Genomic DNA, 26,181 nt, shown 5'->3' with positions numbered 1-26,181 from the left:
TTCACTTGGAAATTTAAATCAACCAAGTATATAATTAACCTCTATTAGGTGCTAAACATTACAAAGTTTATGAATCAGGTTTGTCAGTATTCAGAATGTTTCAATGGGAATTTTGTCTCTGTAAAGACTAAAGATTTGTGATGTGTTGGTGGTGACCTTAGAAGAAGAATCAAGGGAATAAATTATTGTGTCAAAATTACCTTTATAGGCAATGTTTTTGGTGTTATAGGGCAATTTTTGCTTCCATTTCTTCTTATAATTATATCAGTTTCTCATTGTTAAAGAATTCTTCATCCCAAGCTACTCTATTATTTCTGGAATTTGTGGAAAGGTCAGTGAGTCTCACGAGTTGTGATTACTTTTTCTAGCTGACATTTATTGATCTCATTACCTTCATGCTCATATTTCAAAAACTTTTTTTATTCTGTTACCATTTCAAAGATGACAGAAATGTTGCAGCGCTCACTGTATTAGAACTGTGTGTAATTAAAATTTGTACTGTGTTTTATCATAATTTTACTGTCAGACCAACAGCATGTATTGTTTATAAATTAGATTGTTATAATTAGAACACACAATGTGCATAAAATCAAGGCTACATCCATATATATACAGACTTTAAAATCTTTTTACTAAGATTAAAATATAATTAGATTTATCAAATATATATATTTCCAAATATTTCACAGTTCTAGCCAAATTTCACTGGTGTACATTAAAACAAAACAAAAAAAAATTTTGAAAGAATGGTGAAAAAAATTTTAAGTTATATCTATATGAGAGTAGATGTAGGAGCAGTCTTGTTTTTTGTCCGTTTAAGCCACAATTATATGTAGTGAATTTTTCTTCCTATTTGCTTAGTGTCCATTCAACCAGAAATATTTAAGGTTTCTCTCTATGAGAATCCAAAATAGACCTGGGACATTGAGCTGTCATGATAATCAGAAATCTTTAATCTATGAACCATTTTCTAGAGATTATGTTTTAGATTATATAATTTATAAAGGGCCCTAATTTATAGAAGCTCATAAATTGTATTTACTGTTATGACCCAAATCACTACTGGAGAGGTCTGCCATTGTTTACATATATAACCTTAGTACTTTTGGCCACAGATTTGACTCCTATTAATTCATCCCTGAGGATTACCAATTTCTTATTCTTCCTCATAACTTGAAGAATAAAGTACAGAGAAGCATGGTTTGCCTCTTACTGCCATTCATGTGTTTGAAATAGCTACTGAAACCCCTAATATAAAATTTTATCTATGTTTCTAATGAATTTGCAATCTCTTGTTTTACTCGTATCTACTAAAAGATCCCTGACACATAGTATTTGTAATACCAACTCCAACCTTATAGTTTGTCAATACAAAGATATGTTGTTCATTTTGACTTCCCATTAGGCTCAGAAATATATATTCTAGATTGAAATCTCTACTTGCTATAATAGAATATGCTAGTTCCAGGAATAAGTGTTTTTATTTTTATAAGGTAAACCTGGTGTTTCCTGAGGAAAACATTTCCATGTCTTTTTTGTTGTAGGAATTTTTATTATTTTTAATGACAATCATGTTTTATAATATATGGATAATGTAAAGTTTAGAGATTCTTTTTATAATAATTGAATTTGTCTAGGTGGGACGTAAAAAAAGTAAATCAGTCTGTTTTAATGACATCCATATCTTCAGATGATGGTCAGAAACCAGAGCTCTCCTTGTCACCAAGAATTTTTCTCTATGGATATTGTTATGACTAAAACCGATTATTTGAAATCAAATGATCACACTTACTGAACAGTACCATAGCTTAAGCACTAGCTACATATGAGGAAGGCACCAATGACAGGTTCCCATACTGTCTGGAAGAAAAACATTCCTATAAGCCTTTCATAATCCAAAATGGCCTGAAGTGAAGAAACAGGTTCTTTTAATTTGTGTGTTTTTATTTAGTTTACCACAATCAAAATGCTTTAATACCTCTAGTTTTACTCTAATTGTAGCACCCTTACAAGTTCTCGTGGGCCTTTCTGATATCTTAAGACACATCTTGCTTAATGGATGCACAAAATTAATTGGGGAAAAGCACAGATGCTCAAAGACACAGTTCAAAGCTATGGTGGCTTGATACAGAGATGCTAAGTGTAGTTCCCAGGAAGGAGCTTGGCACTGCCTCTGTAACAGCTTGCTGCAAAACAAATGCTGAATGAATGCTATTTTTGCTTTTGCCTTTTTTTGTAAAGGCGAAATCCTCTTCAGATTTCTTTCTGTTGGTGAAAACAGGTACTAATGTACTTTTTCTTAAAAGCAAAGTGGTGTAATGTGAACTTTCAAAAAGCAGAGGATCCCTTCACAGTATTGGGTTAGTCTATGAAAATATTATTTTATTTGTTCCCAGCAACATTGAAAGGGCTCCCATTTTATAGCTAATGAAGTAGGCTCTTGGTTAGCAGGTAGTACACAAATTATTAGATCCAGGAACACCAGATCCAAAGCCCTTTGCTTTGTTATGGCTTCAACTTCTTTGCTCATATACTCTTTGAATAAAATGTGAAAAATATGCTCCTTATGCAGATTTAAGTTGGTAGCTAAAATTTTTAAATCAAATAGTCATAACAATGCAATTTGACATATTGTGACTATTTGATTTAAAGCTTAATCTCTACTCAACTAACTCTCTTAAAAGTGCGCAATTGAACCTACCACAGTGATTTGGGCCTCCCAATTATTTATTTTTAAAAATATACAACAATATTTTTATGTTTAGGAATTTTATATAATACCTTTCTCTCCTAGATCTCTGAGTTTCATTCTACAACCTTCACAAAATTTTATTTTAATGTAATATTTTTATGCTTGATAACTTTTATTGATGACCCTATTATACTCCCCTACAACAAAATGTGTATATAATTCAAAATCAATTTTTAAAATTTCCCATAATCATAAAGCTGTACTAAGAGTTATCTGCATAATTAATTTGCCAATACGATTTTTATTAGTTTTTGTGTGATCAGAACAATATACATAAATATATTAAGAGGTTGATGAATAATCATTAAATATGGATAACATAATTTATTGGTCATACATTTCTAAATGAGAAAGATAAAACATTTAAAATTCTACCTATAGATAAATATTAAGAATTATTAGAATAAGATGACATTCAATCAAGTCTGTTGATTCTTGATTTTACTTTTATATATTTAAGAGATGAGAATCTTTTTTACATAATCAAGTGGAGGGGAATGGAAATACCATTCATATTCTATTCCTTTGAAGTTTTTATAGACACATGCCAAAAGTCACAAAAATTATTTTTAGTGATATGTTATTGATTTTGAGGAGGAGATGTTTCTTCAATTCTGTTGAAATCAAAGCATTTAAATCCAACTGACTTGCAGCCCTAGCTGTTTTGGCTCAGTGGATAGAGCATCGATCGGCCTGTGGACTAAAGGGTCCCGGGTTCAATGCCGGTCAAGGGCATATACCTTAGTTGCAGGCTCCTCCCTGGCCTGGGGGAAACCAATTGATGTGTTTGTCTCACATCCATGTTTCTCTCTATCTTTCCCTCTCTCTGCCACTCTCCCTAAAAATCAATGGAAAAATATCCTTGGATGAGGATTAACAACAACAACAAAATCCAACTGATTTGCAAAACAAGTTGTTAACCTGTTAGAATCATTCACTTTGTCAACATCAACACCAATGTTTCAATCACACTGACCTTTCTGTTTGATGCCTGGGATGGTTTCACTACTTAAAAACATACTTCATAGCAAGATTCTGGGTGGTGAGAGATACTTATTCTTTAAAATCTACTCTCTTATATACACTGAGTGGTCAGATTATTATGATCTCTGAATGCATAATAATCTGGCCACTCAGTGTATATCCTATATAATAAAAGGCTAATATGCAAATTGTCCCCTCGACCAGGAGTTCGACCATCAGGCAGGCTGGCCAACTGCCCATGTCCCCTCCCCCTGGCCTGGCCAGGCTGGCCAGACCCCACCCATGCACGAATTCATGCACTGGGCCTGTAATATATATATATTCTGAGTGGCCAGATTATTATGCATTCAGAGATCATAATAATCTGGCCACTCAGTGTAATAAAACTATATTTCTGCAATCATATGTAAAATCTACTTCTATGTAATATCTAATGATTGATTTATCAAGCATTTACTATTATTCATGTCCTAGTCTTTATTAATATTCTATTTACTTGTCAGGACTCTATAATAAGTTAACAGAAAATTGAAGATAGTGAAGAAGTCTGCAGTGTAAATATATGTGGAAAGGAGATTCATGGGCAAAGGCAACACAGGCTCCTGGGAGGAGTAAGGGCCAAGTGTGTTCTGGAAAATAAAAATATGCCAGAGTGACTAGAAGTGAACAGAGAGGGACTGGTAAAAGGTGAGATCAGAGAGAGGTCTTGTTGGGCTACATGATATAGGGCTTTGTAAACTGTGACAAGGATTTAAGCTTTCACTCTGAGGAAGTTGGAAAGTCATGGGAAGTTTTGAAACAGAGGCATGGCGTGATCTGATTTGTTTTAAAAGGATGACTGGCTACAGATGCCTGGAGACAAAGGCGGAAGGGGAGAGTGAACATAGTTGAACAGGATGATGATAGTGGCTTGGACTGGGGTGGTAGCCATCGAGGGACTTAGGTTATTTAGAACTGTTAGATTATGGATATATTTTGAAGTGAAAGTTGAGAGTATTGTTTGTTGGTTGTACTTAGTTATGAAGAAAAGAGAGAACTCAATTATCCCTCCAATGTTTTGATCTAAGCAACTGGAAAGAAATGGAATTACCATTTACTGAGATGTGGAACGCTTATAGGAAAATATATAGGAGAGATCAAGACCTCAGTTTTAAACATGTTAGATTAAAGTTGTCTCTTAGTTATGTAACTGGAGATGTTAAGTAAGTGATTTGAATATATTAATTCAGAGTTCAGGAGCGAGGTTTGGGCTTGAGCTGTGAGTGGGGAATTTCAGGAGACTGAGAGTATTTGAAGTCCTGAGTTTGTATGGACCATTTAGAGAGTTGATGTAGAGCAAGATGAGAAGAGTATGACAGAGCCTTAGGGTATTCCAACATTGCATACAATGAACTAAGAGAGAGAAAGGGAACAGTCTGAGAAGTTATTTCTTTGAGTACTCAGTACTGGATGGCATCCAACAAATGAGTGGAACATCTGAGTTTCCATAAAAGCATTTACAGTTCACTCATTCTAACAAAGGAGAAGGCAGAGTATCATATTTGGTATTATGTAGACAGAGAACATTTTCTTTCTAGAGTACAATATTATCTTTTAAGACACAGTAATCATGACAATATTTTGGCCCCTATTCCTTTAAAAGAATTTAAAGAAGTAAAAAGAGAGAAAATTCCCCACTTTCAGTGGCGAGAGATGGCTAGAAGCTAAGGGGGAGGGTCACAGAGGAAAAAGACAGGGTGAGGGCTCTACCATTGTAAAAAATAGGAAGGCTGAGTGTACATATCTTGTTTAGATACAATATTTTACAACTTAAAGAAACACACACCTTAAGAATCCTCCCATAATAGTCATATGTTCAAAATGGTTTCAAGATTGTCATACATTTGTCTAAGGTTGTCATCTAAGACTAGAGACTAAACGATGTATCTATGAAGTTAGATTAGAAATTTTTAAATTTATCATTATATATTGTGGGTAATCACAGATAATTTCACCCCACCCTCATTCCTAACTAAATGAAGAAAAATATGGTTTCCTAGAGAAGAGGAAATAAGTCTTTTGAAAATATCATACTCAAACTAGAGTGGAATTATTGGCACTAAACACCAGACAAATACTGATAGCTATTTTTTATTGACAGAAATGTAAATAATTTATTGATGAGATTGCGAGAGTTTTTAAGTGTAACAAGACAGAAATATCTAAACATATTCAACTAAATAGGCTAAGTAATCAATCTTAACAAGACTGATTTGACTTAATAAGCTATACAATTTTAACAGACCATATTAAGTATTAATTTTTTTTTATGTATTTATAGGGCAGATTTTGTGAACATTGCTTCAACCTGAACCCAAATTATACACTGTTTTATACTGAAGAGACTTTTCAGAGGGAAATATTTAAATTGGTTGATAATATATAAAAAGAAATACAATTTGATATTAAGACATATTTGAGTTAACAAATTGCCTGGGTTGTTATTTTATTTCTGCTCCTTCCTATAATATATGTAGAATGCATGATGACCAGATTGCTTGGGACCCAGCCTGTGGGGATTGGACTGAAAGCAGCTCTCCAACATCCCCTGAGGGGTTCCTGGATTGTGAGAGGGTGCTGGCCAGGCCGAGGGACCCCACCAGTGCACAGGCCAGGGAGGGACCACGGGAGGGCTCCAGGTGTCTGGCCCGTCCCAATTGGCTGGACTCTAGCAGCAAGCTAACATACTGGTTGGAGCATCTGCCCTCTTGTGGTCAGTGCGTGTCATAGCGACTGGTCGAAAGGTTGAATGGTCGGACCCTTAGCATATTAGGCTTTTATTATATGGATACATGACTTAATTTAAACTACAGAATTGTCCTATAAAAGAAGTCCAAGTGATTACCCAAGGCCGCATTTATAATGCATTGTTTAGGTAGTGTTCTCACTTGAAAGTCCATTATTTTTTTATGGTCTGCAGCCCTCCCCCTCCCAGCTTCAATGGTTCAAAGGAATGTTTCACATCTTTCTTAACAGAATGTCTGCCAGCAATAGGTGTTCTATAAAGTTCAATTGAATTGTGTATTTTCTTCTGATCTCACATTGAAGTATTTGTTTAATAGAGTAATAAAACCACAGCTCCCAGGATAGCAGGAAAAGGAGATTGTTGCTATTTGGTAGCATATTCTCAGAGAAGACCAAGTCCTTGGAGTTTTATCAAACCTGGAGTTAGGCCTGTCCAGTTCTGAACACCTTACTCAATAGAGATTCATTTCATTATTTGACTTTATCAATGGCACATTAGAAAACTAGTCAATTTTTTCTTTTAAAATTATTGTCTTCCTCTCATTGTGTACCAGCTATAAAATAAATAAGTCATGGGTATATAATGTACAGCACAGGGAATATGGTCAATAATATTGTAATAATTTTGTATGGTGACAGACTGAGTGTGGTGATGGCATTGTAAGGTACATAAATGTAGAATCATTATGTTGTACATCTGAAACTAATATTATATTGCATGTAAATATACAATATATTATGTATATAATTAACCACAATTATATACACATACAGACCTCAAAAAGCACATATAAAGAAATGAAATAATAGTTGCAAGGTATTGTTGAGAAGACCTGTCAATGGAGTAATCAGGGATTTATATGTCTTGAAAAGGCATATTGGAAAAACAATTGAATGTGAATGAGATTTAGAGAGGTCAGTTTAATGAGAAATTGTGTTTACCTGAATAGAACCTTAAAAAGATATAATTTTGCCCACATGCCCATCAGATGAGTGGATAAAAAAGGTGTAATACATTTACACAATGGAAATTGATGGATCTGGAGAGTATGATGAAAAGTGAAATAAGCCAGTCAGAGAAAGAAGTACCAAATGATTTCACTTATATGGAATCTAATGAACAAAATAAAGTAACAAACAAAATAGAAACACTCATAGATACAAAGAACAGACTGTTAGTGGGGTGGAGGATGTTGGGAGATTAGTGAAAAAGTTAAAGGATTAAACAAAACAAACAATTAAAAACCCTCATAGACATAGACAACAATATGATGATTACCAGAGGGAAAGGGATATGGGGGGAGGTAGAAGAGGGTAAAGGGGAGATAAATGGTGTTGGAAGGAGACTTGACTAGGATTGGTGAAACAATAAAATATACAGATGATGTATTATACAGTTGTACACCTGACACCTACATACTTTAATTAACCAATGTCACCCCAATAAATTCAATTTTAAAAAAGTTAAATTAAACCCAGCCAGTGTAGCTCAGTGGTTGAGCATCAACGTATAATCCAGGAGGGTCTGGTTGGATTCCAGGTGAGGGAACATGCCTGGGTTTGGGGATGTGCAGGAGGCAGACAATCAATGATTCTCTCTCATCATTGATGTCTCTCTCTCTCCCTTCTTCTCTGAAATCAATAAAAAAATATTTTTTTAAAGATAAGTTAAGGGAAGCCAAACTAAATTTCATTTAAAAAGTTCTTGTGTTTTACACACATATCTCAAACTTGAACAAAATTTTGATGTCAGCATTTATCAAAAGCTTTCGTGCTTTGGACTGAAATTTAAAATAATTTCAACACAATTGCTTCCTTCTTTGGGGATCGAGCCCACAACCTAGGCATGTGCCCCAACCGGGAATGGCCTCCTGGTTCATAGGTGGACACTCAACCACTGAGCTAACCCAGCCAGACTCCATAATTTTTATAATACAAAAAAACTAAAGCAGATTTCACTTTTGCAAATCACATATACATATATAATGATTTTTTCATAGAGTGTAACAAAAATTACATTTTATTATATACTCAAAAAATGAGATTTTATCACTGTCTTGGAAATAGCCACCACATAATAAAATTTTCTCTGGAGACTTTAAAAATAGGCCAATCTAATGAAAAAGAAAAGACACATTGAAATGCAGAACATGTTCTTCTTGAAAAGATTGATATATTAAATATTTATGCAAACACATTAAATTGGCAAGTGTATGAAAACATTATTACATATTCATCACCTTCACATCTCATCTTTTTGAAAAGAACTTCTTTCCTATAAAACTAAAATGGATGACAGTAAGTTTTCCAAAGCCAAGTTTTTCAAATTGCATGACATGGACTAATTTATTTTTCAGAGTTTATATTAATTCACATAAATAACAAAATTAATGTTGAAGCTAGAAAAGGCTAATAATTTATTCAAAATTGAAGCAATCAAGTGCTGTTTCATTATCAGCCTTTCTCCACAGACCTGAACTGGAGAATCCTACCATGCAAGATGCCCCCTAAGAGTGAATGTTCACTTTGAGAAATAAATGAGCTCTTGCAGGTCAAGGTGCCATTTAACAAACAACTGGTTCTGTGGTAAAAGCCAAATGTCAGAAGAGAATTAATGAATTTCCAAAGCACCTAACTTCTACTGTGTGATAAATCCCAATTGAGTCCAACATTTTATGATCTTTGGAAAGTGTTGTTTAAATTACAAATTTAAATTGACTACACTTCTCATTAAAAGCCAGAACATTGAAATGATTTTATAGAGGCTCTAAAAATATTCATGTTTAATATAAACTGCCTTATGATGATATGGCCTTCTGTACTCAAAGCTTTCTTCCTTCTCCACCTCTCCTTACTTTTCCTGCTGAACTCTCTCCCAAATCTCTTACAAATTTGACTTAGCTACTTGTGGATTTGATTTTTACCGTACTTATATTTCTATGCCATCCCACTTTAATATATATATATATATATATATATTGATTTCAGAGAGGAAGGGAGAGGGAGAGAGAGATAGAAACATCAATGATGAGAGAGAATCAATGATTGGCTGCCTTCTGCACGCCCCACACTGGGGACCGAGCCCACAACCAGGAATGTGCCCTTGACCTGAATGGAACCAGGGAATCTTCAGTCTGCAGGCTGATGCTCTATCTGCTGAGCCAGACCAGCTAGGGCCCCCATTCTACTTTTTCACCCCTCTGAGCATTTCCACAGCTTCTGTTACTTCACTGCTCCCTTCTGCTTGTCTCTTTCCTTTTTCACCTTCCCCCCATCATCGACCTTTAAAGACTGCCACTTACGACTTCCTGTCTGAGTCCTCATGATCTCCGTGCTGTGATAGTTTGTTCATGGTAACAACCCTGGGGTGGGATAACACGTTGTGGGTGTTGACTCTATTTAAGTTAGCTTGACTATTACATCATAGCAAAAAAAAAAAAATAAATCCGTATCATAGCATGGAAGAGATGGAGGAGGAAGAGAAAGAGAAAGGTCAGTCCTAAGTGGCTGGTTTTAAAAGAAATTTGGAATTGAACTCTGTCTAACATTGACTTCTTCCCCTGTAATCCAAACTTCTATTTCTGTGTGGGATTCTGTAACCCTTTGACCTTCAGCCATCTCTGCAGTCACTTTTTCTTTACTCTCCAAAGGCACTCCATCACTATAGAAAAGGTTCTCAGCCTCCTCCAAATTTTCAGATTTCTGTTTTTTTCCTCCTCAACACTCATTACTATCCACAGGCAGATGCTAGCTCTGGATTCCTTCTCTGTTTCTCACTTTCCCCACATTGCTTTCTGTTCCCTGTCCTGTTTCCCATAGACAAGGATTGCAAACCTGAAAGCACCACTTTTTAAAAAAATACATATTTTTATTGATTTCAGAGAGGAAGGAAGAGGGAGAGAGAGCTAGAAACATCAGTGATGAGAGAGAATCATTGACCGGCTGCGTCCTGCACGCTCCACACTAGGGATTGAGTCCACAACCCAGGCACGTGTCCCTGACTGGAAATGAACCTGGGACACTTCAGTCCGCAGGCGGAGGCTCTATCCGCTGAACCAAACTGACCAGGGTGCACCATTTTTTTATTTTTTTAAGCAGAGATTTTTACTGAAGACTGAGGGAATCAAGGATAGGGATGAAGTCAGAGATAGAAACATCAATGATGAGAGATAAGCATTGGCTGCCTCCTGCATGCCCCCTACAGGGGATAGAGCTTGCAACCCAGGCATGTGCCCTTACCAGGGATCAAACCATGACCTCCTGGTTCATGGGTCGATGCTCAACTACTGAGCTACACCAGCTGGGCTAGAAGTTTTAATATATATTGTGAAATTACATTTTTTCAAAGTCTTAGCAGTGAAGATATCCTTGTTGCTTTTTAACCAAGATTATACTCAAATGTTTATAGTTAACTTTTAATATTTACCCGAAAAGTCCTGCCAACAGTTCTAGAGATGCTCCTATACTTATTTTCCACTTGACTGTTACAATCATGGTTCCAATTTTCCTAAAAGTCTTAAGAGAGCTGGTTAAGGCTGTAGCTATGCAATAGTATTCATTCTAGCATTCTTTCATCATTAAACCTGTATATTCTTCTAATTATTTATTGCTATGTTGCTGTGATAATGGTTTCTACATATAGATTTCTAAAGTTAAATTATTTCTTTACATGAATTTCCCAGAAATGTGGAAATTCAAAGAAATGCTAAGAATAAATCTACAATTCTTCATATGAATTGTAATTTGCCTTTTGTAAGGAATATATAAAGACCGTCTCATCAGAGTAAGCCAACTTGACCCCAAAGTCATTATCATTGTGTTTTGATATTAGCATTAATTTTTTCCAATATAAAGAAAATACAATGTTACCTCAAGGTTAATTTAATTGCATTTCTTCTGCATCAAAATTGAAGATTATATGAATTTCTAAATGGGCTTAACTTCTTTTAATGTAAATTATTTATTATCTTTGTCTTCTTATTTGTTGGATCTTGATTTGAATAAACTGTTCACATTAGAGATGGGTTATCCTTCTAGTGATCTGTATTTAATTAAAATTTTAATGATTTGTTTGTACATAATTCAACAACCCATCAGGAACTTAGATTGATATAAGGTGGGTGAGCTGTGCTTCTAAATTCATTTTTCTATAAATTGCTAATTAATTATTGTCATTTATTAATTAATGCATCCCTCTGTTACTTCTTTATGTGGCCTATGTCAAATACAATGTTTTGTTATAAAGTTTCTTTTAGACATTTTCACTATATTCTATTTCTCTTCATAATTATATGTGTTCTAGTAGCATACTGTTTTGATTATCGATGTTTTAAAATGTGACTTGATATCTGATTGAATTGGTAGCTCTGCCTCACAGCTATTCACTAAATGTGTTTTTCATAATCTCTATTATTATTATTTACATTTTAAAAAGTTGTATCAAATGGCAAGAAACAATTCAGAATTATTTTAATGGGTATTGTACCAACTGCACAGAACAACTTAGGTAGACATACCTTTTAAAAAATATTAGTCAATTGGTCACTAATTTCATTATAGAGGAATCATAAAATCCTCAAGGACTATTTTGCTTAAAAGCAGGTATTTTCTTATTGAGGAATAATTAACATAACTAAATATTAGTTTCAGGTGTACAACATAATGATTCTATATTTACATATTGAAAAATTTTCACCACAGTGAGGTCAGTTAACATCCATTGCCACATAGTTACACTTTTTTTTTCATGTGATGATAACTTTCAAGACCCAATTCCTAGCTACTTTCAAAGATGCAATGCAGAATCACTAACTAGAGCCACCATGCTGCACATTACATGCCCATGACTTACGCATTGTATCACTGGACATTTGTACCTTTTGACCCTCTTCACCCATTTCACCTATCCTCCTGCCTCTGGCAACTACCAATATGCTCTCATATACATGAGCTTGTTTTTGTCTTGTTTTGCTTTTTTGAAAAAACAGGTATTTTTTTAAATGAGAACTAAGAAATATGTGATTATTTTTTCTTAAAAAGTACTATATGAATGATTCTCTCTTATTTTTTTAAATTCCAACATATGTACATGTTGCAGGGATTTTGCCTTCCTTGAAATATCACCAGCTATATGCCCATCACCCCTGATAACTGTGCAGGTCTTACATTCTGCATCTCTTATAATATGGAAGTCTAAAAACCTGGAAGGTGATTAAACACAATGTCTTCCAAAGCTCAAGGGTTATAATGAAACGTCCGTTATTCCAAGAAGTCAGGAAATGAGCTTTTTTTTTTTTAGGAACAGAACTATATTTATATCTGAAGTTAATTAGACGTTATGCCTTATAACCAATATGGTCTAATTCATAATGAAAGTATTTTATGAAAAAATAAAGACCTTTGTCTGTTGGCAATTTGCCTGTGCAGTTGATTTGCATGAAGCATGATTAAAGATGACTAAAGAAATAGTCTTATAGGTAGAGGAGATGAAAAATTATCCTAATAAAAAACATTTTATAGAATAAGCATTTTAACAACAACAACAATTCATTGAAATTTTGTGGCATAAAGCAACTATGTGAAATATTAATAAGATAAACTTATTAGCCAGTGTTTATTAGCTTGAGTTGCTTACCCCAGGCATGAGTTTTCTAGGACAAAGGCTCACAGCTCCACTTCTCTCTAGAAACTTCACAAAGGTCACAAGGCAAATAACCAGTGCAGCACCATTTGATGGCACAAGTGCAAACATTACAAAACAATTCATCTATAAGTAGTTGAAAATGTAAAAATAAACACAGCAAAAACTCATGTTTTTGATATATTGTTATTAAATGGCCAGACTACATTCTCCATTGCCTTCCCTTTGAGAGCTTGGACACCTTGGAGAAGTCCAGATTCATTTTATAACCCATGCAGAGCTTTTCTGTGGCTGATGGCATAACTGCTTTTATATACCTTCCATAACACAAGATGTAAGAGCCCTGTGTCATGTGATATGAATGATTAGTATAGGAGTTTTTGTTTGGACTAGAAAATATAACTCATAACGTTAATGAAAAATAATATTAATTCTGGAACTTATATGTGGAATGAATGCATTGTAGAGCTCATTTGTTTTAACTGTGGTTCTTGGCACAGGGAGAATTGGCTCAATACTGTCTTTATTCTGGTTGAGTGACTATGGATTTTTTATAATTATGGGAAGAAAACCGGGACATATTCAGTGTTTTTACTTGTAATAAGGGCAGGCTTCAAGGGCATGTGGCCTGTATGGTCACACGGGGTGTCCACTCTGAAGAGAGATACTCTTGGTTTAAAGTTCTGATAGTGCTTTCCTAAAATCCCTAATAGTATTTGAACAACAAGTTCCTTCTGTTTCATTTTGCACTGGGCTCTGCAAATTATATAGCTGTCCTGTTTGTAACCAAATACTGCAGCAAGACTCCCCAGTGTTAAGATTATCAGTTACCTCTAATCCAAAAATGTCAATCTTCTGCAAAAATGTATGAGCTATTATTTTTCTCTACTTTCTTATTCTTAAAGTTCAAAAAGAGAAATTCTCAAGTCTGTGGCCCGCATGCTTCTCTTACTGATCACATTACTTTTATTTTTACAACAATTTCCTCTTTTAAAAAAAAATATGTGAATACTGTTGCAACTGCAAGCTACATTACATAACCACATATTTTCCCCTGTCAACAGAAAAAATTACACTTTATGTACTTTACCTAGTATTATATACTTTACCTAGATTCAGCGATTATAAATATTTTAAACCATTTGTTTTTTCTCTCTCTCCCTCTCTACTCACACACACACACACACACACACACACACACACACACATTTTTCTTCTGTTCCATGTGAAAATAAATTACAGACATTTTGATATTTCACCCTTAAATAATTCAGTTTGCATCTCCTAAAAATCTTCACCTTCATAACCTTGGTATCACCCAAGATCTTTTAGCTTAATACAATAATATTACCAATTCAAATTTTTCTAATTATTCCCAAATATCCTTTATGGATTTTTAAAACCTCATCATACGATCTACCATCTAGAATAATACATTACATTTGGTTCCCATGTCTCTAATTTGTTACAACATCCACATTTGCTCTTTTCCCTCCAGAGGGTGTTAGCCTTGATGTAACAGCCCCTGTGAGTGATCCTTTTTTGATCATACAAAGAGGCTGCATGATATAGGATAAAAGACAATATGGTGGGGAAATGAGTCACACATGCATGAATTCCAGCTCTACCATTTAGCTCTGTGACCTTAGATATAGTAGTCTTTACATTCTCTGAGTTTCAGTTCCCTGACATCCATTAAAGCAATTGTAGAGATGAAATGGCATAATGTATGTAAATACCTGGCATGTGGATGACACTCCATAGTATTTCCTCCTCCCATCTTTCCCTTAATTTATGCAGATAGTAAGATTTTTGATGTTGTGTGTTGTTGTTTTTTTCAATATGCAGAGTGGGATTGAGAGGAATTAAAAAAAATTCTGTCTACTGATCTTAAGTACTTAATACATCTTGTATCATCTCCAAAGTGATAAGAACAGATATTATAATAATTCAAGCATACTAAGATTCATTTTCAATTTGAAGATTATACACAATAAAGTGTATTTTAAAACAGTGGCACCTGCACATCAGAAATGGTAAGGTTTGGAAAAGTCACTTTGTGTTAAAATAAATGGCTCCTGCCCTTGAATGTGACATGACAAAGCCCCAGGAAAACAGAAGAGGCCCTTAGCTACAGTGAAGTGCGTTACCTTCCTTCCAGCCTCTGCTGGGATTCTGAGCCCTAAAGGACATGATGGTGGCTGCATTTATTGACTTTCGCTGGCATCAAGGCTCTCCTCTCTCGACAGTTTTGTCAAACTGGCACGGTGGCTTTAGAAACAGTGAAATGAGAACACTTAAATGCTAGGCAAATAGCAGGACTCCTGTTTCTTTAAGATACTGTCATCAGAAGTCTCTTTCTACTCCCTGTGCTTTGGGGACTCTTTTGGGAGGAGAGGGAGGAGTGTGGATGGGGTTTGGTGCTCTACAATGAGATTTATGAATGGGTCTTGTTTGACTGGTTGTGTATCTCTGGATTATTGTGGGAAAGCGGCGTCTCTCTCTTAATGACTCAGCACAACGTCAGTCCATATCAGCAGTTTCTCTGTGATGTAGCTTTAATGAATCCCAAACAATGGACTGCAACTTTTTATTTTTACTTGAAGACAAATCCTGGAAAATACTTTTAAAATAAATCCATGAAGTTAGTTTGATTTCTTATCATTTGCTCTGTATTCTCACAGCTCACAGTATAAATTTAACTGTGTGACTTACTGTGCCCTTTTGTAAAATTAGTTACAGAATCTAAGTCTGAGAGAACCTCATTCCAAATTGTTTTCTTGGCTTTGATTAAATCACACACACACACACACACACACACACACACACACACACACACACCCCTTTGTTATTTGCTCTGTGCGGAGGCGGAACTCATATATTACTCTTTTTGTTTCAAGGGCCACAGGACACTTCAGTCACTCTCAACACATTGTTCACTTCAGGGGAAACACCACTATCTTAAGGATCTTAGTGATGCTGTTAAAAAGAAAAAAAGAAAAAAAGCTCTCTCATGTTCTCTTCCTCTATGCTCTCTTTTTCTTTCTTGGAATTCCGTAAGCACAAATGAGCTTTCACTCCTGAAAGTTTGTATTTACTTTTAGATTTGCCAGTGGAAAAATACTAAAGGAAAAATACTAAGTCATAGTAAATCTGCTTACTATGACTTCCTATGCTTGGCCATGGGTTGGCCAGTAAAATATGTTTATAAGAAAAAGGTTGGCAGTTAAGACCTAAAAAATGAGGAATTGGTAAGTAGGTCCATGCAGCTGGGACAGCTCAGAGTCCTCTGAGCCTGTTAGTGATCTAGGCCTGGCCATGGGCTGGCCAGTTCCCTGTGGTGATGTTGAGTTAGAGCCACATGCTGGTTACAGGCAAACTTGAAGGACGAATAGCTCTGTTTAGAGACAAACTGAGTTAGCTATCAGGCAGTTGAAAAATATAGCTAGGGCAGCCTGTGCTTGGTGGCGCCCGCAGGGAGATTTGAAAGTGGAAACTACACCATGTTTTCCAGGTTGGGAGTGAGCACGACGAACGCTTTCCTGAAGGGCATGAAATGTATAAGGTCATCGCCTACCTCCATCTCTGCATCAGGTCCAGCCCCTTTCCTGGGAAGATGCTAACCTTACTCTACTTATACCCTCCATGTGAGTCTGCTTCTCAATGTGATGAAAGTGAACCCAGACCACTACCTAGGCATTGGTTTGGAGCAGTGCTGCACAACAGTGGTTTGGACTATTGCTCTGCACATGGACCAAAAAAGTGTATGAGACTTTATTTTTTTTTAATTTAATAAATCTTTATTATTCAGATTATTACAGTTGTTCCTCTTTTTTCCCCCCATAGCTCCCCTCCCCCCGGTTCCCACCCCACCCTCTGCCCTTACATCCCCTGCACTGTCCTCATCCATAGGTGTACTATTTTTGTCCAGTCTCTTCCCACACCCCCCCACACCCCTTTCCCCCCGAGAATTGTCAGTCCACTCCCTTTCTATGCCCCTGATTCCATTAAGTTCACCTTCTATGCTTATATCAAACTAGAGAGGCCCAATGCACAAAATTTGTGCATGTGGGGGGAGGGCCCTCAGTCCGGCCTGCGCCCTCCTGCAATGTGGGACCCCTGGGGGGATGTCCGACTGCCGGTTTAGGCCCAAACCAGCAGTCAGACATCCCTCTCGCAATCTGGAATTCCTTGCTCCTAACCGCCTGCCTGCTCACTCCTGATCGCTCCCGTGCTCGCTCCTTACTGCTTGGCTTGCTCCTCCTTAGCGCTGCTGCAGAGGCAGGAGAGGCTCCCACCACCGCTGCTGTGCTCGCCAGTCGTGAGCTGGGCTTCTGGCTGAGTGGTGCTCCTGCTGTGGGAGTGCACTGACCACCTGTATTGAGCGTCTGCCCCCTGGTGGTCAGTGAGCATCATAGCGACTGGTCGTTCTGGTGGTTCTGCTGTAAGGGTTGCTGGGCTTTTATATATATAGATGATGACAAATGTACTAACCTTCTGCCCCTTTGCTTGTGGCAGGAGATGGGTATAAGTACTCATTTCCCTTTGGTGTTTACCTAGGAATAAAGTTTCTAGGTCATGGCATTAATAGAGTTTTGCTTTAGGAGATACTGCCAAACAATTTCCCAAATGTGTTTTTCCAATTTTAAACTCCTATCACAATGTGAGTAAATTCCAGATCCTTGCAGGCAATCTGAAAAAGTTCTGTTCTGTATAATTCCAACTATGTGACATTCTGGAAAAGTCAAAAATAGGGAGAAAGTAATAAGATCAGTGGTTCCCAGGGAATAGAAGAAAGATGGAATAGATGGGGCATGGGTGCTTTTTTGAACAGTGAAAATACATGTATGATATTGTGGTGTTGGATACATGCCATTATACATTTGTCCACATCCATAGAATGTATAACACTAAGAGTGAACTTTAATAGAAACTATGGACTTCAGTTAATATTGTATCAATATATTGACATCAATTATAAAAAAAAAGTATCACACGAAAGCAAGACATGTATAACAGGGAAAACTGTGTGTTGGGAGGACAGGGTGAGGATTATGTGGGAACTCTTTATACTTTTTGCTCAATTTTTCTGTAAACCTAAAACTTCTCTGAAAAAATCGAATCTATTCTTTTACTTTTAAAGAGTTTTTTTGTGGGAGAGAGATCCCAGAGAGCTCTACTTGCTTCGGTAGTCAAGAGGGCCTCTCTGAACAGGCAGTCTTTAAATGTGACCAAGAAGATGGTTTCCTGATGAGTCTCAGATAAGAACATTTCTGGGGGAAGGAACAGCTGGAGCAGAGGCTCTCCTGAGAGACAAGCTGAGTGTGTGGGGAACATCCTGAGGAGCCCAGGGAGAGGGGGATGCAGTAGAAGAAAGTGGGCAGGGGCTGCAGCAAGCAGGGTTTTATTCTGAGTGCAATATGTAACCATTAAGTGGTTGAACATAGGATATGACCTATGTTTTAACTATCACTGTGGATGTTACTCGTAGATATGGAGAGCAAATTGTGTATGACATTGGGAGCTGGAAGATTAGTTAGGAGGATATTGCAGTGGTCCAAGAGGTGATGCTAGCTTAGAATGAGGTGGGATAGTGGATATGGAGATAAGGGGATCCATTTGGGATGTGTTGACTAAAGGTAATGGAAGAGAGATGTTCTCACTCTGTCCATGACACAGTCATGCATCAGGAAATATGTGGAAACAACAAATTGGTTATGGGATTAAATCCATGCCCTTTGCCATTCATATCCCCTTTCATGGAATGAAAACTCATCAGATCAATTATTGCTTTAAATGAGTGGGCCTTATAAAATTGCACATGATGTTTGGTTTTCAGATTGTCTGCTGGAATAGAATTCGACCTGTATCTAAAACTCATTCAATGTTGGCTTATTTTGAAGTGTTTTACTTTCCTCTCACTTTCTCCTTGAATGTTTAATGTCTGGGTGTGAAAAGAAAGTATCTCCTTTAGTAAAAAGAGAAGTTAATACAACTGAACAATTTTGTGACTATAGCAACTCTGCAAAGAAAAACACACGTGTTGCCCTAGCTAGTTTGGCTCACTGGATAGAGTGTTGGCCTGAGGACTGAAGGGTCCCAAGTTTGATTCTGGTCAAGGGCATGTACCTTGGTTGCGGGCACATCCCCAGTGGGAAGTGTGCAGGAGGCGGCCGATCGATGTTTCTCTCTCATCGATGTTTCTAACTTTCTATCCCTCTCCCTTCCTCTCTGTCAAAAAGCAATAAAATATATTTAAAAAATAAATAAGTAAAAACACACATGTTTCTTCAGGTTGATCAAACCACATCTGGAATGTGGGCAGCAATGATGGGGAGTTGTTGACTATGAGGACATTACAATGATAGATATCAATCATAATCTGGCAATCAAAAGAAGGTAGCTGTTCTTTTTTGTTTGTTTTAAAAACTATTCTTAAAATTGGCTGAGTAGCATATGTGCCAATTTTCCCCCTTGATATTTTAAGATGGATGGAGTAAAAGTAGAAAGAAAAGCAAAGAACAACCATAACCGATTTAAAATATGGCAAATTAATAGAATTGGCATAATTCATTTCTAAAGAAGAATGACCTCAAATATTAAATAATTTTAAAGAAATTTAGGAAAATTACTATAGTCTTTGAAACATTACTATAAAAATGGATTGTTTCTTAGGGGAAAACTCAGATGTATATAGGACAATAGTCAAATGAACAAAAATGCCAGGATATTTAGCAGATAATTTCAATTAAAAAATACTACAATAGGATTATGTATTTTAATTGTATCCTTTTTATTTGTTAATCCTCACCCAAGGATATTTTTTTTCCATTTTTTTAGAGAGTAGAATGAGGGAAGGAGGGGGAGAGAGAGAAAAATATCAATGTGAGAGGGACACATCACCTCCCCCACTCACCCTGACCAGAGATGAACCTGCAACCCAGGTACATGCCCTTGATTGGAAATCAAACCCGAGACCCTTCAGTGAGAGGGCTGATGCTCTAACCACTTAGCAATACTGGCCAGGCTTGATTGTATCCATTTTGATTACTTAAGTCAGTCTTTTCATCTTAGAAATGTGTACCTGATTCTTAAAAATAATTAAACATCACTGGGAATTATATTTGCTTAACAAAGAAGGCATAATATCCTTGGAACTGTTATTCATAACATGTGACATCATTCATTTTTCAAGTCCATTTAAGGATACTTACACTTAGATTTTCAATGCTATTTTCTACTGACATTTATGAAGAAACAGTGGTTATAGACTGAGCCACACTATCTCCTTTATTTATTTTTTGTCAAAACCTTCTCTTGATTTTGAAATTTTACTATTTGCACATACATTGTACTATTTGTATGGAATAGACCTAATGTCCATATGTGAGTAATATTACTTATTCTCAGCTTCACAAAACATTTTTCAACTCTAAGTTTAACAAACAAAACTTCGTTAAACACATCGTGTCTTAACAGGAAAGAAAAGGTGGATGTGTTATATGTATTGTCACTACCCATAATATTTTTTAATTTCAAAAACTCTTACCAACAAGATAGTTACAAAATAAACAATTCCTACAAGATTTACATTGCACTATCTCAGTTTCAGTAATTTTGCATTCAAAGTTTGCAAGGAATTGGCATTTTCACTTTACATATTAAGACACTTTATAAACACTTAAAAAGTGTTTAAAATGAGAAATACATCTGTGTATTTCTTAATAAATACTAAGGACATAAACTATTGTAATAATGAAAAAAAGTCAAGCCTGTATTGGGCAGTTACAATAGTTATTTCAATTGGAATATATATATATATATATATATATATATATATATATATATATACACACACACATTGCTTAAGAGGTTTTTGAGTTGTTTGACTAGAAAAAACAACTAATCGCCTGTTTTCTTTTATCAGTTTCTGTCATTTGTGAGTGGTCCTCAGTGTCCACCAGGATGCAAATGGAGCATTGTGGGGGACAGAAAGGAGAAAACTGGGGAGAGGGCTGAGAGCATTAGCCTTAACCTTGCAATTAATTCCAGGGATAAGACAAATGAGGGAAATGAGGCAACCTTTAAATAATTAATTAAAAATATTGGGGTGACATTGGTTAATAAGTTTATACAGGTTTCAAGTGTACATTGCTATGTACACGATCTCTATATTGCATTGTGTACCCACCACCCATAGTCAAATCATCTTCCATCACCATATATTTGGCCCCTTTTACCCTCTACCTCCTCCCACCCCCTTCCCTTTGGTAACTACCATGCTGCTGTCAGCTTGAGTCTCTGAGATTCAGTTTCATATCCCACATATAAAGGAAATCATATGATTCTCAGCTTTTTCTAATTGACTTATTTCACTTAGTATACTATTCTCACAGTCCATCCATGTTGTTGCAAATGGCAATATTTCATCTTGTCTTATGGCTGAATAGTATTCCATTGACACATCCTCTTTATCCAACCATCTATTGAAGGGCACCTTGGTTGTCGCCATGCCTTGGCCACCATGGATAATGCTGAGGTGCCCAAAACACACAATGGAATAAAGAAAGACCCTTCCATAAATAGTGCTGGAAGGACTAGAAAGCCACATGCAAAAGAATGAAACTAGGTAACAGTTTGTCCCCTTGAGCAAGAATTAATTCAAAACAGATGAAACACCTAAATATAAGACCTGAAACAATAAATTACATAGAAAAAAGCATAGGTACTAAACCAGGCGTCCTCAAACTACGCCCCGAGGGCCACATGCGGGTGTTTTTGCCCTTTTGTTTTTTTACTTCAAAATAAGATATGTGCAGTGTGCATAGGAATTTGTTCATAGTTTTTTTTTAAACTATAGTCAGGCCCTCCAACGGTCTGAGGGACAGTGAACTGGCCCCCTGTTTAAAAAGTTTGAGGACCCCTGTACTAAACTTATGGCCCCTGGTCTTGGAGAACATTTTATGAATCTGACCCTAAAGGCAAGGGAAGTAAAGGCAAAAGTAAGTGAATGAGACTATGTCAAACTAAAAAGCTTCTGCCCAGCCAAAGAAACCACCAACAAAACAAAAAGACCATCAACCAAATGGGAGAAGGTATTTGCAAACAACAGCTCCAACAAGGGGTTAGTATCCAAAATATATAAAGAACGTATACAACTCAATACCAAACAGTCCCATTTAAAAAAATAAATGGACAGACACCTCTCCCAAGAAGACATACAAATGATCATCAGATATGTGAAGAGATGTTCAGCTTCACTATCTAGTAGGGAATCGCGAATCAACACTACAATGAGATACCACCTCACACCTGTGAGAATGGCTGTTACCAACAAGACAGGTAATACCAAGTGTTGGAGAGGTTGTGGAGAAAAAAGAACCCTCATTCATTGCTGGTGGGAATGTAGCCTGGTACAGCCACTATGGAAAACCACATGGTGGTTCCTCAAAAAAACAAACAAAAAAAAAACACTGAAAATAGAGTTACCATCGGACCCAGCAGTCTCTCTTCTGGGTATCTACTCGGAAAACTCAAAAACACGTATTCCCAAAGATATATGCATCCCTGTGCTCATCTTCTGGCCAGCACAGGCCCTCCAGGTGGGGTGAGAGGGATCACAGAACCCCATTAGGTCAGCGGGGTGGGGGAGCGGGCGCCTTCTGACTCTGCAAGGCCTCCCTTCCCTCTTCTGCACCAGTCTTTTATTCCCAGTGCAGCTCGCACCCTGGTGGCTTGATTTAGAGTAAAGGATACAAGGTCCGTTAAAAATAACATTTCCGATGGGTGATTTTAGAGATTGTGAAGACAGAAAGTACTTTACAGACCCAAAATAGCTGCCTCTCTGAAGATACAGGATGATTTGTGAGTATGTATGTATGTATATACACACATACGCATGTTTCCTTATGTAAGTTTTCTATCTAAAACTTGCTTCCTTCTCCATCCGTGACCTGCCACAGCGCATCTAATGTGTCCGCCCTATTTGGGGCTGCCACACTCATCCTCACCCCCGGCGGGGGAGCTGTGGCTTCTGCTAAGCCGGCCTTCAGCCCGAGTGCAGAGGAGCTGCTGAGGGTGCGCTGGCAGGGAGGGTAAGGAAACGCTCCCTTCCCGCTCCTCTCCTCCCTGCAGACCACGCTAGTCATCCAGGCCTCTGCCCCCAAACAGTGCAAACTTGGCCCACAGATGCGGTGCAGGGACCAGCGGGCCGGGCGGCTGATGGCAGGATGCTGAGCCTCCCGCCGTCGCCACGGCCGCTGTCACCTCCTAGCCCGGCCGGCGGGCCACCCCGTGCGCCCCGACTGCTCTGAGCTGCGGTGCTACCAGCTCCGCTCCCCATCCCTGCGTCCCCAACTCCCTGTGCTCCCCAGCCCGCCTGTCGCCTTCCCCATCTCCTCCCCCGCCACTGCCGCGGGCGCAGGGATTTGGCGCTCGCTCCCAAGGACTCCCCGCCACACTCCCCGCACCGGCTGCTGCTGGTGGATCCTCGGCGCCGCAGCCCACAGCGCAGCCTGCCGCCGTCGCCCCGCCAGAGGCTGGGGACCCTCGCCCAGCATCCCCGGGCTGGCCTCGGAGCGCAGGCCGGGGCAGGAGGAGCAGGAGGGGAGTTCCCGATTCCCCCGGCGGCCCCAGGAAGTTGTCCTGAAAAATCCATCTCTCCGGCCCTGCGGAGGGGCAGCCACCTCGCCGCCACCTGGTCAGAGCAGCATGTGGACTGGCTCGCAGGGTCCCCTAAGTGATCGGTGGTGGCTGCCGCCGCCTGCAGAGCAGCCGGGACCGGCCGGGGGAGCCCAGCGCGCGGGGCGAGGAGCGGGGACGCGCGCCCCCCGCGTCCTGCTGGCCACTTCTCCTCGGGAGGGGGCAGTCGCCGTTGCTCCTGAGAAGCCAGCCGCATTTCGGCGGCTGCTCGCCTGGTAAGAAGTTGCGACTCTGTACCTCCTGTCTGCCTGGACCCACATGGCTTGTTACCTGGTCATCAGTTCGAGACACCTCAGCAATGGGCACTACCGGGGCATTAAAGGAGTCTTCCGAGGGCCCCTCTGCAAGAACGGATCTCCCTCTCCGGTAACCTGCGCACACGCGCGAGCGCACACACACACACACACACACACACACACGCACACGCACACACACACAGATACCACAAAACGCACACGCTCGCCTTCAAAATCATTGTAAACAAAAAGAGATACTGTCCTGGCACATTGAGTGGGGGGGTGGATAATGACCTTATCTTATAGGGTTTTGTGTCTGTTTATGCAGTTTATTGACTGTTAGGGGTATGTGTTTACATGTGTATCTTCAACACACTCATTAGCATTTCTAGTGCAAATATTTGCTGAATGCTGTTCACTGAGGGGCTGTGCGGGTAGCTCCTGCTGGCTGCCTCCAGGTATGGATCTGCTGATTTGGACAGTGTAGGAAGTTTGAATGGCACTTTCTAACCATGCTTTGTGAAGTCAGCAGTTGGGAGTAGTTGAATAATGCTGCTGCTACTTTAGAAGAAAATAAACTTTTAAATATTGTGCATCAGAGTACTGGCACAGGTAAAGGTGTTCGATGTGGAAACTTGATTCATTCTAATGCTTAACGATGTGGGTTCTCCCAGGAAAGACCAAGAGTTCTTTGTGGAAAGAGGAATCGGACAGTTTGTTGTTATATACAAATGTATTCACATGCAATGTGAGTGATTGCTATTTAATTTAGTAAGCTATTCAATTTGGCTGACTCTTTGATTTATTCTTTTCTAAAAAATAATTTTGACCAGAATCTATGACTTTAATATAGTATTAATGCATCCCTTAGTACATACTATATAGGGACTAATGTTTTAAGGATTAAGATGCACTTCAAGAAAGCATTTGTGGCATGATGTATTTTTTTAAAGTTTTGGGTTATTAGTGACTACATGTCTTAAACGTAAAGAACAATTTTTCTAGTTTAATCTAAAACCCAGTATTTTTGGTCTTTATGATATAAGGAAGGAAAACTTCGGTTGCCTGATTTTTATTTATTTACTTTTTGGTACTTTCCATCATGTTTTATTGCTTCATTTGCATGAATTATTCAAATTTGTAATATATTATAAAAACCTGTAATATATTCTAAAAAGTGCTATATGTGATTTGCACGAGAAATCTAAACAAGGAAGTGCAAGAACCCAAAGATACCACTAGGACTCCTAATTGTGACAAAGTATTTCCTCACATGCTTTCATGCACTGTAAAAAGTGGATCCTGCCAATCCCCCCTCCCCTCCCCACCAACCGCTGTATGGTGCCGAATCAGAAGTGTTTGATGGAATATACTGTTTGTGTTGGCATTTACAATTAAATTCATAGGCTTGGAAGACTCGGGGAGAGTTTCAGTTGAATAAAGCCCACATTTGATCCTGAGCAGCTGCGGTCAGAATCCTTCCTGTGTTTAAAGATTTTCAGGATCGGAGTTTCCGTAGTCTCAGCAAACCACCTTAATGTTTACCAAACCACAGTGTCAGAATGTTCCTTATAGCAATTTAAATCCTTCAAATTCTTCTTTTTCAAGCTCATTTCGCCTTGAAAACCGCTCATGTTCCCCCTTTCTAATAGGTGTTATTTTTCAACCTTTAATAATCTCTGTGGCTGTCTTCCAAAAACCTGTCTTTGGTTATGGGAATCTGAATTGGATACTGTGTTGTAGTATATGTGCCGTAATAATTCACAGGGTAAAGGGAGAATCACTTCATAGTTTCTACATTGTTTAGTTCTATTTGAGTTGGTTAAAATATGGTGTTAATCTTCCCAAATCTAAAGGGTTTGCAGAAGAAATTTATGTCACTTGGTAAAAAGTGTCCTTCCTCTCCCACTGTGGTCGCTCATCTCCCAGGAGCCTGATTGACCTGCAGGGACTGGACAGGTGACTGTGGATGTGAGAAGACAGTCCATCCTCCTCATGATTCTGCTGGCTGATGAGGCGCTCACACCCACAGGACACTATTTTCATTAATATTGGGCTGGTTTTTACTAAAGTACTAATTTATT

General features: G+C 38.0%; 1 protein-coding gene across 1 annotated transcript in view; it reads left to right on the top strand.

Moving 5' to 3' along the window:
* Positions 1–24,119: 24,119 nt before the first annotated feature.
* Positions 24,120–26,181, top strand: part of ZNF804B (zinc finger protein 804B) — a 414,614-nt gene continuing 412,552 nt past the window's right edge. The window contains exon 1 of the mRNA XM_054726474.1: positions 24,120–24,227. Coding sequence (XP_054582449.1) covers positions 24,120–24,227 — 108 coding nt within the window. The remainder of the gene's footprint in view (positions 24,228–26,181) is intronic.

This window comes from Eptesicus fuscus, chromosome 14 (genome assembly GCF_027574615.1).
Source record: "Eptesicus fuscus isolate TK198812 chromosome 14, DD_ASM_mEF_20220401, whole genome shotgun sequence".
Lineage (NCBI taxonomy): Eukaryota > Metazoa > Chordata > Mammalia > Chiroptera > Vespertilionidae > Eptesicus > Eptesicus fuscus.
This window is presented reverse-complemented; position numbering and strand designations above follow the sequence as displayed.